Source organism: Hirundo rustica, chromosome 5 (assembly GCF_015227805.2).
Source record: "Hirundo rustica isolate bHirRus1 chromosome 5, bHirRus1.pri.v3, whole genome shotgun sequence".
NCBI classification, from domain to species: Eukaryota; Metazoa; Chordata; class Aves; order Passeriformes; family Hirundinidae; genus Hirundo; species Hirundo rustica.
In genome coordinates, this window is record NC_053454.1 from 5007208 (window position 1) to 5018952 (window position 11745).

General features: G+C 53.0%; 2 protein-coding genes across 2 annotated transcripts; both read right to left on the reverse strand.

The window, feature by feature from the left end:
- Positions 1–441: 441 nt before the first annotated feature.
- On the reverse strand, positions 442–9310 carry LOC120752748 (uncharacterized). Its single transcript, XM_040064274.2, has one exon. It carries the CDS (start codon positions 9308–9310, stop codon positions 7613–7615), a length of 1698 nt encoding a protein of 565 aa, XP_039920208.1. The 3' UTR covers positions 442–7612.
- On the reverse strand, positions 442–9842 carry LOC120752749 (uncharacterized). Its single transcript, XM_040064275.2, has 2 exons — positions 9606–9842; positions 442–3910 (listed from the first exon to the last, which is right to left on the reverse strand). The coding sequence occupies exon 2, from the start codon at positions 3898–3900 to the stop codon at positions 1276–1278; it is 2625 nt and encodes an 874-aa protein (XP_039920209.1). The 5' UTR covers positions 3901–3910; positions 9606–9842; the 3' UTR covers positions 442–1275.
- Positions 9843–11745: the final 1903 nt, after the last annotated feature.

Below are 11745 nucleotides of genomic sequence, written 5' to 3' on the forward strand. Positions count from 1 at the left end.
CCCCCGACCCCCTGCCCCCATTCTCAGAGAGTGCAGTGCCTCTGAGATGAATTTCAACATGGAAATGAGGTGGTTAATATATATATTTTTTTTTAATTGTCCATGATTTAAAATTGTTTGAGACCCCCTATGTGTATTTTGAGGCTCTTTCTGTATTCAGAGACAGGGGTGAGATGCAGGTGAGAGGTAGAGTTGAGAGAGGGGAGAGTGTTTGTGCATCAACTTAGAGCCCCATTCTGCAGCCCAAGGCAGAAATCTTTGTGTTTGAGTGAATATTCTGCAGACAAAAAGCAAGTGAGAGAACTGGGCTTATAAAAGAGAAAAAAAAAAAAAAAAAACCCACCTTTTTTTTTCCTTTTTACCAGGATTTCTCTTTCCCAGTGTAGCCAAAGGTACACGCCCGGGGAGTGAGTGAGAGGTGGTGATTGAACAGACAGCCCATTCTCTAACAGGCAGATTTATTGAGTACATGCACAACTAGGAAAAGCAAAGCAAAACAGCGATGTCCAGGCTCCAGAAACAAGATCTCACCAATCCGCTGGCCAGACGTGCTGGGAGTCTTGGGAGCCTGGAGGTGGTGCTGCAAAGGTCCATGTGGATTCAGCTCCCTAAAGTCCGTGGGGATTACAGGGTCTTCTGTTCTGCTCATCTTCTACCATCTTTCCAAGTCTTTGAGGCTTTTCACACCCCTGCTGTCTTCAGTGGGTGCTTTTCCAAGTTCAGGTATTACATTTCCTCCTCTTTCCTTCCAAAGATAGTGTCCTTGGCTTTCCTTACCCCCATCTCCCTGGATTAGGGACTCTTAAATCACACAAGAGCAGCTTCTAACATTAGTATTTGGGATAGGAAGTTCAAAAACAAGTTACTTATACTAACTTTTGCTTCTTGACTATGAAGGTGATCAAACAATGAAATAGATATGCCCAGAGATGTTGTGGAGTCTCCATCTGTGGAGACGGTCAAAGCCCAGCTGAACACAGTCCTGAGCAATCTGCTCTAGATGACCCTGCTTGAGCAGGTGGGTTCAGACAAAATGAAACCTCTCAAGAGGTCCCTTCCAACCTCAACCATTCTGTGACTCATGGCATCTGCAGGCTGCTTGGCCTGTCCTCCCCTCCTGGATGGCCCTCTGGTGACAGAGAAGACCACCCCTCTCATCAAGGTCTGGCATGGCATGTGTCCCCACCGCTCAACGCCTACTGGGTTGCAGCCAACAGCGGAGCCAAAAGATCTTCTTGGTGGCAAACACAGAGGCCAACCCAGTCTTGCCCTTGACTATTTCAGGAGGCTCCTGGCCTGCCCCACTTCTTTCACCTGGTTGTCAAAGAAGAGCTTCACCTGCCTCATGCGGTAACAAGTGGCTGCCATGGCAAAGCACATACAGATTTGCATTAGCAGTATAACTACAATGGGGTGCAGCAGCGTGTTGAAAATGCCAGTGGCCGTGGGGGACCAGCCGAAAAAAACTTCCCACCAGTGGTGTTCTCCCACCCTCTTAATTCGTTCCATTACCTGTTTTATAACTTTGCCATCGTGGTGAACCGTTATTAGGATCTTTTTAGCTTCGGCCTTGGCATTTTCTAGCAGCTGCTGCAAGTCTGCATGCTCTAACATTTCTTTTACAAGCGATAAATCCATACCGATGGGGGTCGGGGTTATACTACGATACAAGGTATAGTTTCTGATTAGCAACTGGCTAGTAAACACAGGCGGTTTATACACAAAATCACAGCCTCTAATAGTAGCTACATTGCAAGCACACATATTCGAGTCGCTAAACATGGTCTGGTTATAAGCTTCATTAATTTGCACGTATTTACACGTCGTTCTGAAGCACACGCAGCCTTTCCCTACGTACACTAACATGGTTTTGTTACTGCTCTGGGGGTTGATCTCAAAGTGGCACACCCCTTCTTTGGTGTCAAAGCAAACATCGCTCGCCTTAAGGGCATCATCTTCGCATATGAATCCCAGCCCCCGCTCCAAAATGCAGGCTTCCAAGTCTACCGTCTGCCACTTCCCATCGGACACCCTGGCCCACATGCGGTGGTCCAGGGGGTAGACCACAGACCCGTTTGTGTTGACCCCCAGGGCCACGATGGGGTAGACCTTTTCAATGCGAGCCTCCGCCACAGTGAGGACGTGGGCAACGACCGCGTTGAGGGCCTGGTCGTGGGTGAAGTTGACCAGCCTCCACCAGGCCTGGAGCTGCCGCTCCTTCTCTGTGGCCGCGTCCCACACGATCTTTCGGATCTCAGTGGGCAGGACGCCGTTCTCACCGTCCCTCAGGATACCTGCAACAACACTCTGCACCCACATCTGGGCCTGGATGCAGCTAAGAGCAAGAGAGACGTTGCTTTGTTCGATGCCCAGGGCTCGCAACAGCACCTGATGGTCTTTCTCACTTATTTGTTCCCAGCTGGGCAGCACCTCTGACACAAGCCACTGCCCCATCCCAAGGCTGGACAGGGATGAATTCAGGGGCTTGAGGAGGCCCTGCACACCCGAGGTGACAGTCTCCAGCTTGTTTGCCAAGACTTCAGCATTCATGCTGTTGAGGACTCCCAGGCCGGCTCCTCCTCCTCCCAGCGCTGTGGCCAGCAGGTCTCTCCTGGCCCGGGGGCCCTGGAGGGAGCGGCTGTGGAGCCATGCCAGCCAGCCAGTGTGCAGAGTAGACAGGAAGGGGGCACAGTATGGTCTGACAGAGGAAATATTAACAGTGGACAGAGACAACACCACCTTCTTTAGTGACCGGACAGGCCCTGTCAACAGCTCCTGGATGTGATTTTTCTTCACTACATAAGGACCTATTTTGGAAACAAAAGGGGGCAAGACAGCAGTGATGGCAAATTCTTTTTTAAATCCTTCGGGGCCTCCTATCCACCACTTTCCTCCAAGTTCGGGGGACATTTCTACGCTCAGGTTTCCTTGACACCACACCTGGAGGTTTATGATCAGGTGTGGGCAGCGTCCATAATCCTGATTATACCATGAAGCCTGCGTATCTAATTCAGACCTATCAAGTGTTTTGCTCTCACAGAGGCAGGTCAATGGAATGATCCACTTGTGGCCGTTAGGGGCTGTGACTGTCACAGCGGTGCCGTTAATTTGCATTGGGTCAGCTACACTTTCTTGGGAGTATTTAATTTCCAGTTTTACCAGGTTGCCAATTTCAGCATAAGGGGCTGCGTGCCAGGCCAAAAAATGGCACTTTGAGATCTTAATGGCAGCAAAGGAGGGTGCTGTGGTGCTGATCTTAAATTTAAAAGACAGTCCCACGCTGTTTTGTGCCCAGAGGCAAACCACAAGGACTGGCTGAACCAAAGTAAAATTGTACCAGCAGTCCAATTTCTCCACAGCACAGATTTTTTTCTGATTCTTCTTAGTTTTTATTTCAGTGACAGAGATTTGAGTTACTTTCTGGTGAGTGGATCCATTAATTACCCTGCACCCCACCTTTATTTGCTGTCCCCCCTTCCCCAGCAACTGTGGAAGTCTGTTTGTGCTATCCCAGCCCCACTCATTTTCCAAGTACACCTCTTCCCCATGCATAACCACTGTTGACAAATTTAAGCCTTTGTTAGAATTTAATCCCATAATTCCTGTATGTTTTATGTAAGCCTGGGACCAGGGCCAATCAGTCCCAATTTTTGTGTGCCTCCTAACCCTGTGCTGGGCCATGGCCTGTGTGTCAAGGTGCCTTTCTAAGTGAGGATGACTGACATTTTGTCCAAGGTGCTGATGGGTTGGCCGAACACATTGGGTGCTCAGCACTATGCACATACCAGAAAGCAAAGTAAATCCTGCAATCACAAATTTGAAAGCATTTTCCCTGCAGCACAAACAGGGCTGGTGATGACACGAAGTTCGCCCTTCCCGCTGGTCACAATCGCCTTCCATTTTCCTTTATCTGCAAAACATAAGCAAGGCGGGCTCTCCAGCCCCGTTAGTTTCCCTTCCATGCTTTTAATTGTGAAGAATGGAACCATTTCTCCTGCCTTTTGGCCCCTTTTCTGATTTCTACCTGGTACACAGAGGGACTGGCCTTGTTCACGACCCTAACAGGCCCCAGCCACTGGGGTTCCAGCACCTGGTTCTTCTCCCTAACCCCTCGGTATATTACCAGGTCCCCTGTGTTCCACTCCACGGGGCGCAGTAGCACTCCCAACTGCTTATCCATCTTAGGGATGCTGGTCTCCTGCACTGAGGTGAGTTGGTGGTAAGTGGCTGACACAGTCCTCAGCGTGTCCTGGACCCACCTGTCCATCAGCACGCGGGGCTGCATTTCATCCGGGGGCTCCCCTCCTTGCCACCAGTGTTCCAGAAACTTAGGGTCTCTTGCAGGAGGAAATTTTGGGGGAGAAAGTGTTTGAGATGCCAGAGACCCCCTCAATGCCAGCAAGGTTAGTGGGAGTTTATGATCCCAGTCTTTCCTTTGCTGGCTCACAAGCTTCCTCAGTGCTGCCTTCAGTGGCTGATTGGGCCCCTCTGCTGAGATTGGTTTCTGGAAATGCCCTGTGATGTGAAGCTTTTGTTTGATTCCCAGGGCCTGGCACACCCCTTTTGTGACTTCCCCGATGAAGCGTTGGCCGTGATCTGAGTGGATCTCCTTTGGGATGCCCCACTGTGAGAAGATGTGCTCTACCAGGATCTTTGCAGTTGCACTGGCTGAGTTGTTTCGAGCTGGGAATGCTTCCACCCACTTGGTGAAGATATCACTGACCACTAGGCAGTACTTATTGCCCTGGGCTGTTTGGGACAGAGGGCCAATAAACTCCATCTGCAACTTGCTCCACGGCCCGGAAACCCTCTGGTGGCCCAGGATGGCTTTCGATGTTTTGGCATCGGGATTGTTGGCTGCACAAGTCAGGCAGTTGCTGACATACCTCTCCACATCCTCTCTCATTTCGGGCCACCACCCAGCACCCTGTAGCCTCACCATGGTCTTGTCTGTCCCTAGATGCCCCTGCTCATGAGCCAGGGCCACCAGCTCTGTCCGGACCAGTTCTGGCACCACCCAGACCGGGAAATCTGCCCCCTCCCTCCGTGCCAGGACCAGTCCTGAGACATCTTTCCACACCTTGCACCCTTTGTACTCCCTGCCCTGCGCTAACTCCCAGACCCTGGGGTCCTGTGCCTGCAAGCCCACCAGATCCACACTCTCCCAGTGCCTGCTGGGAGCCACCGACACTGGGCCATTCTCTGATACCTTGCTGGCCTTCCACATCAGCCCTTCCTTGGCACCTTGCTTGGCTTTGGCATCTGCCTCCTTGTTCCACTTGGCTTCCTCTGTTCCCTTCTTGTGGGCCTTGACCTTAATGATCTGTGCCGGGCACGCCCTCTGCTCTGCCAGCCTTGCAAGGTACAGCAGCTTTTTGGCGTAGGTGACTGGCTTGCCATCAGCAGACTGCATGTCCCTCTCCCTCCAGAGGGGCAGCCACTCCAGGGCCACACGCACCACCCAACCCGAGTCTGAAAATATGGCCAGCGGCTGGTCAGCCGGCGTGTTCTCCAGGGCGGCCATCACGGCCACCAGCTCGGCAGCCTGGATGGAGTGCGGCAGGCACCTCCCCTTCACCACCTCCCCGGTGCCCCTGTTGACAGCGGCATAGCCCGTGTAGGGCACCCCTTCCTCGTGGTAGTTGGACCCATCTACAAACCACACAGCGTAGCCTCTCTTCTTGGCCTCCTCCAGGCTGAGGCTGCTCTCAAAGAGGGGTCCCCGCCGTGGCTTGGGGCCAGTAAGGGACGCTCCCGGCTGCTCCCCATCCCTCTCGGCACTGATTACCACCCTGTAGGCACCAGGTGAGGGGTCCCTGGGGACCTCCTTGTTGGTCAGCGCCAACGCCCAGTTGGCCATCCTGGGGCAGCACAGGGGACCTTCATCCCCCTTTCCCAACAAGAGGTACCTCACCGGGGTGCAGGAGGTCCTCAGCAGCACCGGGGCCGACCCCAACAGGTACTCCCAGTGCTGCAGGGCCCAGGTTAAGTTTAAAACCTCCCTCTCGTAGTCACTGAACTGTTGCTCGACTGGCGTCAGGAGACGCGAGGCGTGGGCCACAGGGAGCAGGTTGGCACTGTGTTGCTGGCCCAGGGTGGCCTGCAGCCCCCTACCAGTGCTGGCCAGCTGCAGAACATAGGGTCTGTCCCCCCGAGGGTGTGTCAGCATGGGGGCTCGTGCCACACTCTCCTTTAAGGTCTTCACTGCCTCGTCCTGCTCTGGCCCCCATTCCCAGGGGGTGTTCTTTTTCAGGAGGTGGCAAAGGGAGGCTGTTTTCTCTGCATAGCCCTCAATGAACTCACGGCACAGTCTCAGGAGGGACAGGAAGGACCTCAGGGTGGTGACATCAGATGGTGCTGACATCTTCTGTATTAGCTCAACCCTCTGCTTTTCCAGTGAGCGCCCTTCCTCCCCCAGAGCCACCCCCAAAAAGGAGACCTCCTTCCAGCACAGCTGGGCCTTTGTGGGGCTAATCCTGAAGCCTGTCTTGTGGACAGCCCCCAGCACCTCTGCCAGCACTTCCAGATTCTTCTCCTTTGTCTGGGTGTGGATGAGGATATCACCAGCACAGGACAGCACGCTCTCCCGGTGGCTGATCTGATCCCACATCCTCATCACGCGGGCATGGCAGATGGCAGAGGCATTGTGGAAACCCGGAGGGACTCGGGTGAAAGCAAATTGCCGGCCTCGAATCGTGAAGGCAAACTTGTGCCAAGACTCGGGGTGCAAGGGGATGGCAAATGATGGGCTGGTCAGGCTGAGCACCGAGAACCACTCGGACCCCTGGGAGATGGCTGCCATGATGTTGGGATACTTGACCACCGTGGAGGTCTGCATTGGGGTGACTTGGTTCAGGGTGCTGAAATCGACTGTCAGCTTCCACGTTTTCCCATCAGCTTTCCTCAGGGGCCACACCGGGGCGTTGCTGGTGCTCTGCTGCTCCACCAGCACGCCCTGATCCAGCAAGGTTTTGACTGTGCCCCACAAGCTGTCCTCAGCCTCAGTTGGGTACCAGGGCTGAGGCTGAGGAGGCGGATCCGGCCCTTTGATTGACACAGCAGCATCAATCTGCCCACAGTCCAGCTTGCTCCTTGCCCAGACCTGGGGGAACTGTTCTGTGACCCGTTTCACCCGCGGTTCCCACTCGGGGTGGACCAGGGTCTCAGGGGCTTTCACTGACATCACCCTGTGGCTTGCCGGGATGACGGGCAAATCAATTTGGGGGCAGTGTAGCAATGCTTGGTTTGCCAGGTCCACCACCACCCCCATCTTTGTCAGTGCAGAGACGGCTAAAATTCCCGGCTTTCCTTTCATTTCAATTTTCCCAAATTTTTCAGACCCTTTGGCAGCCCCAATTTCAAAGGGTATGGGCCCTGTGAACGGCACTGAGGATTTCTGGCCATTCAGCCCTGTCAATTCAATAATTTCAGAGGTTTGGAAGATCCCGGCTCTGCCGGGGGCCATATTCAGAATTGAATAAGAGGCACCAGTATCAATTAACATCACTTGTCCAAGCACCCCTCCTCCAATAGTTGTATCAACTATCAGGCGCCCCCGCAAATCGGTCTTAATCGGTGCCACAAAAAGGGGCGATGTGGGTGCCTGGCAGCCCTATTGCTGAGCCTTAGACCCCGGGTCAATCAGGTGGGAGCTGCTCTGCTTTTTGGCCTCATGGAGGGCCAGCTTTTGGAAGAGCTCCGCATCCGGCAAGCCATCAATGTCCTCCTGTTTCTCGTATTTTATCAAGCGCTTCCTCAGCTCAGCCCGCCAGGTGTTAGACTTCTGAAACCTCAGCCCTTGCTGGTTCTCCTTCCCCAACCCCCCCTTGCCGTCAGGATCTTTTCGGTTGTCTCCTTGCATTTTTCTCATCCCTGCATTTTGGAAAGACATGGCCATGGTTTTCCCTTTCTTCCCCCCCAACATGTACCCTGGGAATGCCTGCTTTTGCAGCTCAAAATTCTGGTTGAGGATCTGCTCCAGCTCTGACAGAGGCTTTTTGGCTGCATCCCCACCAGCAATCACCCGCAGTGGGGGTGTCAGCCCCACCACCAGTGGCTCCTTGAATTCGGGCCTGTCAAAATCAAGGGGGGAGTCCTTTGAGCCAGGCAGCCCGGCCATCTGGTAGAGCATCTTTTTACGGTTAACATAGGCATCGGGCCTCTCCTCGGGGTTTTGCTTCTCCTGGTGGAAGAGCACTAAGGGGTTGACCTCTGGGAAGAACACCTTCAGCACGGCCAGCTGGACATCCCCAATATCCTGCACATTGCCCATCTGCACATCCCCCGGCAGTGCCGCGAAATCATCCGGTTTCATGCACTTTCTCACAATGTCTATCAGGTCACTCACAAAGTTGCCACTCTGGCACTTGGGCAGACGCTGGACCCTGGACAGCCAGTTAATCGCTGTCTCCTTTGTCAGTGGCCCCAGCATCTTCCCCACTGTCTTAAGCTGCTCAGGGGTAAACCAGAGCACAGCCCTGTTGGTGTCTACGGGCTGGAGTGGGACATGGCTGACTGGCTCATCGTGGGGGACCTTTTTATCTTTGGAAGCCTCTGCCTCCCCTACTTGCAGCTGGCACACCTCCTCCCGCAGAGGAGCATAGGGGGACGGCCTGGTGGGGGTGTTAGCACCCCACACATCATCTTCATAATCGTAGTGGGGTGGGTGCAGGTCCAGGGAATCCTCCCCCTCACCATTCCCTATCGGGGCCCTCTTGCCTTTAATGGCAGCCACAATGCCCCTTGAGACCCCCAGCTCTGCCTCCAGCTCCTGGATCTTGGCATGGCATACCTTGTGGTCGGGGCCAGTGCCCCGGTCCCGCTGGACGTCCTGCAGGACCGCCCGCACCGCGCTCTGCGCATCGTGGGTCTCCCCAATCCACTTGCCAACCTCCTTCTTCAGCTCCTCTGTTTTCAGCTTCTCATAGCCCAGCTTGCTTTCCAGCCGGGTAATCTCCACGGCGCTCCGCAGAGAGTCCCCGCACAAACCCTGCACCTCCGCCCGCAGGTTGTCCACCTGGATTTTGAGCTCCTCCTTGGCCTGCTCCAAGTTCTGCACATTCTCAAGAGCCTCCTTCAGCAGTTTGGATAACTCCCTGCCTACCATCAGCAAACCCTGCAAAGCTGCTCGCTTCTTACACTTGTTAGTGGGTTTGGGCTTTTTGTTCTCCTCCGACCAGCTCTCCCACTGCTGGCACAGCTGCTGGTACGCATCTGGGCCCTGGAAAGACCCCGGTGACCAAATTGGGGGGAGACACTTCTGGAGCACAAACTGCTCCAGCTTCCAGCTGCTAACGATGTCGCTCATCATAGCGAAGGGGATGAGATCTGAGACGGTTCTGTCTCAGGGCAAAACTACCATAACACACCAGCACTGACAACCCCTCCAGGGAGCAAGGCTGCAGCCCCGCAACCCGCCCCTCCAAAAAGCCCCCTGGGGGGACACCGAGCCTGGGCACAAGGGAAGGGGAAGGTGGGAGCAGGAGGCCGCGGCCCAGCCGGCAGCTGCCGCGAGCCGCCGGCTCCCGGGGAGGGAACGGGGAAGGGATGCGGGAGCGGGTGAAGCAAAGGAGAGACCGAGTAGGACCCCAATAATAAGATCTCACCAATCCTCGGCTGAATGTTCCGGCAGTCCCAGGAGCTCGGAGATGGTCTCTGCAGAGGTCCAGCAGATCCGGCACCTTTAAGGTAAAGGTGGTCACGAAGTCCCAGCCTGGTGATTTTTATAGCCATGGCAGGTTGTTGTTTGGGGCTGATGACACCTGTGTTTACTTCCTTGGTGGCTATTCCTCCTCCATGCGCTGCCTTCCCAAGGACACTTCCCTTGTCTTTCCTTATCCTCTTCAGCACTGATTAGGGAAGCTGAAATCACGCGGGCAGCACCTGCACTGCCCCTTATCTGTTTGGGGAGGTCCAGGATTAGTCATGGTTCACACTAAACTTCTGCTTGCACCAAATGTCCTGAAGAGGGAGAGCTGGAGCCTGTCCTCTGATCGTCCATCCTTCCAAATCCCCGCCACGGCCCCCTCATTTACTGCACACCCCATTAGCACCTGGGGTTTGTGAGGAGATCACACATGAAGCTCACACCTGACACCTGCCAAACCTCCCCCCAAGCACAGATCTATTTGCCAGGGAGGGATGAAATGACAGGAAAATTCACACAACTCATCATTTAGATCCATTTTGGCATCTGGTCTTTAAAAGCAGCATTTTTCCTTGCCACAGCCCAGCTTATCATACACTGACATGGACCTCGGGGTTGCGCCATGAGAAGTCAGGAGCCTCCGCTGTGATATTGCATCAGCTGAATGGCAGCTGTAAATCTGCACCTGCAGAAGCAGATGGACCCCCCCAACCTCACCATACAAACCACATCTTAGCTTGGAGAAGTTTAGAAAATTTGACCCACTTGTTCTGGGCTTTTTTCCCTGATAATACACTCAGAAAAGGGTACCAATCATCTCACTCAGTGAAAATGCTATCATTTTCATTACTGCTTTTACCTCCAATTAAATACTCCAGAAGCCAAACCCTCCACTAGAATAAAACCATTTTTTTAAATTTTAAAAAGGAAAAAATTGTTCGCGCATGGCTGCTGGAGCCCCAGGGAGTTTCAATCCTGCGCCCCTTTACCCCCAGAGCAGCCCTTATTTCTACATATTGCAGTACTGGCTTGTGTTGGACTGGCCTGGAGACTGAGCTGCCTTCCTTGACCCCAAAAATCAGTCCTTTTAGCCTCAAAAGCACAGAGAGAATGAATTTTTCTCTATTTTTATGGTAGCTTTTTTCTCCAACCTGGCATTTACAACCAAGCTGCAATTAACTTCCTCTGCAGCATGGGAGTTTAACAGAGATGCAATGCCAGCCAGGTCCTGCTTCTTGGCTCTAAACCCCAATGCTTTGCTCCAGCCCCCCAAAACAAACACTTTATTGTAGGAAATTTATAACAGGGGGAAAAGAAGGAGCAAAAAATGCAGAAAAGCTGGTGAAAGCACTAGAAATGAATCTCAGAGTGGTGAGGTAGGTAGGATGCAGGCTGGAAAAAAAAAAAAAATAGGGGCTGTTTCCCACTAAGATGGGTTCACAGTGAGTTGATTGGGCCAGGGACAGGGATGGTTGTCTTTAATTTCAGGAAAATAATAAAATTCCCCTAGAAACTGTGCAGCTACACCGTACAAACACACCAAAATTCAATGATTTCCCCCATCATGGCCCAGCTGTGAGCCTAACAGTGGTGATCGGGAGCTGCTATTCCTCAGCAAGGTCACCAACAAATCTTGCTTGTGTGAAAAGATAAGACCAACTTACACCCTCCTTTCCTCCCATTTTCTTCCCAGGAGGGCAGCCCCAAACAGTGTGGGGATGTTATAAACAGCAGCTGTCTCCTGCACGTTCACACAGTGCTTTGATATTTGGCAGTGATATGCTGCCAGACAAAAGTATCCCTCCTCCAAAATGTTTTCTTGTTAAGAGCAACAGCCAGTCCTGAGAACAGCCTGGCCACTGGTAAACAGCTCCACTGCGTGTAAACAGCAATTTTTTAAAAAAACACATTTAATCCATGTTCCAGTACACTATGCTTTTACATTTCATATGTTCCTTTTGCTTTCTCTGAAGTTGCTGTAATGTCCTGGGGAGTCATCCCAGTGTAACATCCCCATATCCAAGGTTGTAATGATGGCAAAAGCAACCTCTGGGAAAAATTCTTGTCCTGGCCAGGAAGCCAGAAGTTGCTCCAGTGAC

Bases quoted from the DNA above. Each gene is read 5' to 3' on its own strand.
- LOC120752749 (XM_040064275.2), bottom strand. From the start codon at position 3,900: ATGGAAGGCGATTGTGACCAGCGGGAAGGGCGAACTTCGTGTCATCAC.
- LOC120752748 (XM_040064274.2), bottom strand. From the start codon at position 9,310: ATGATGAGCGACATCGTTAGCAGCTGGAAGCTGGAGCAGTTTGTGCTC.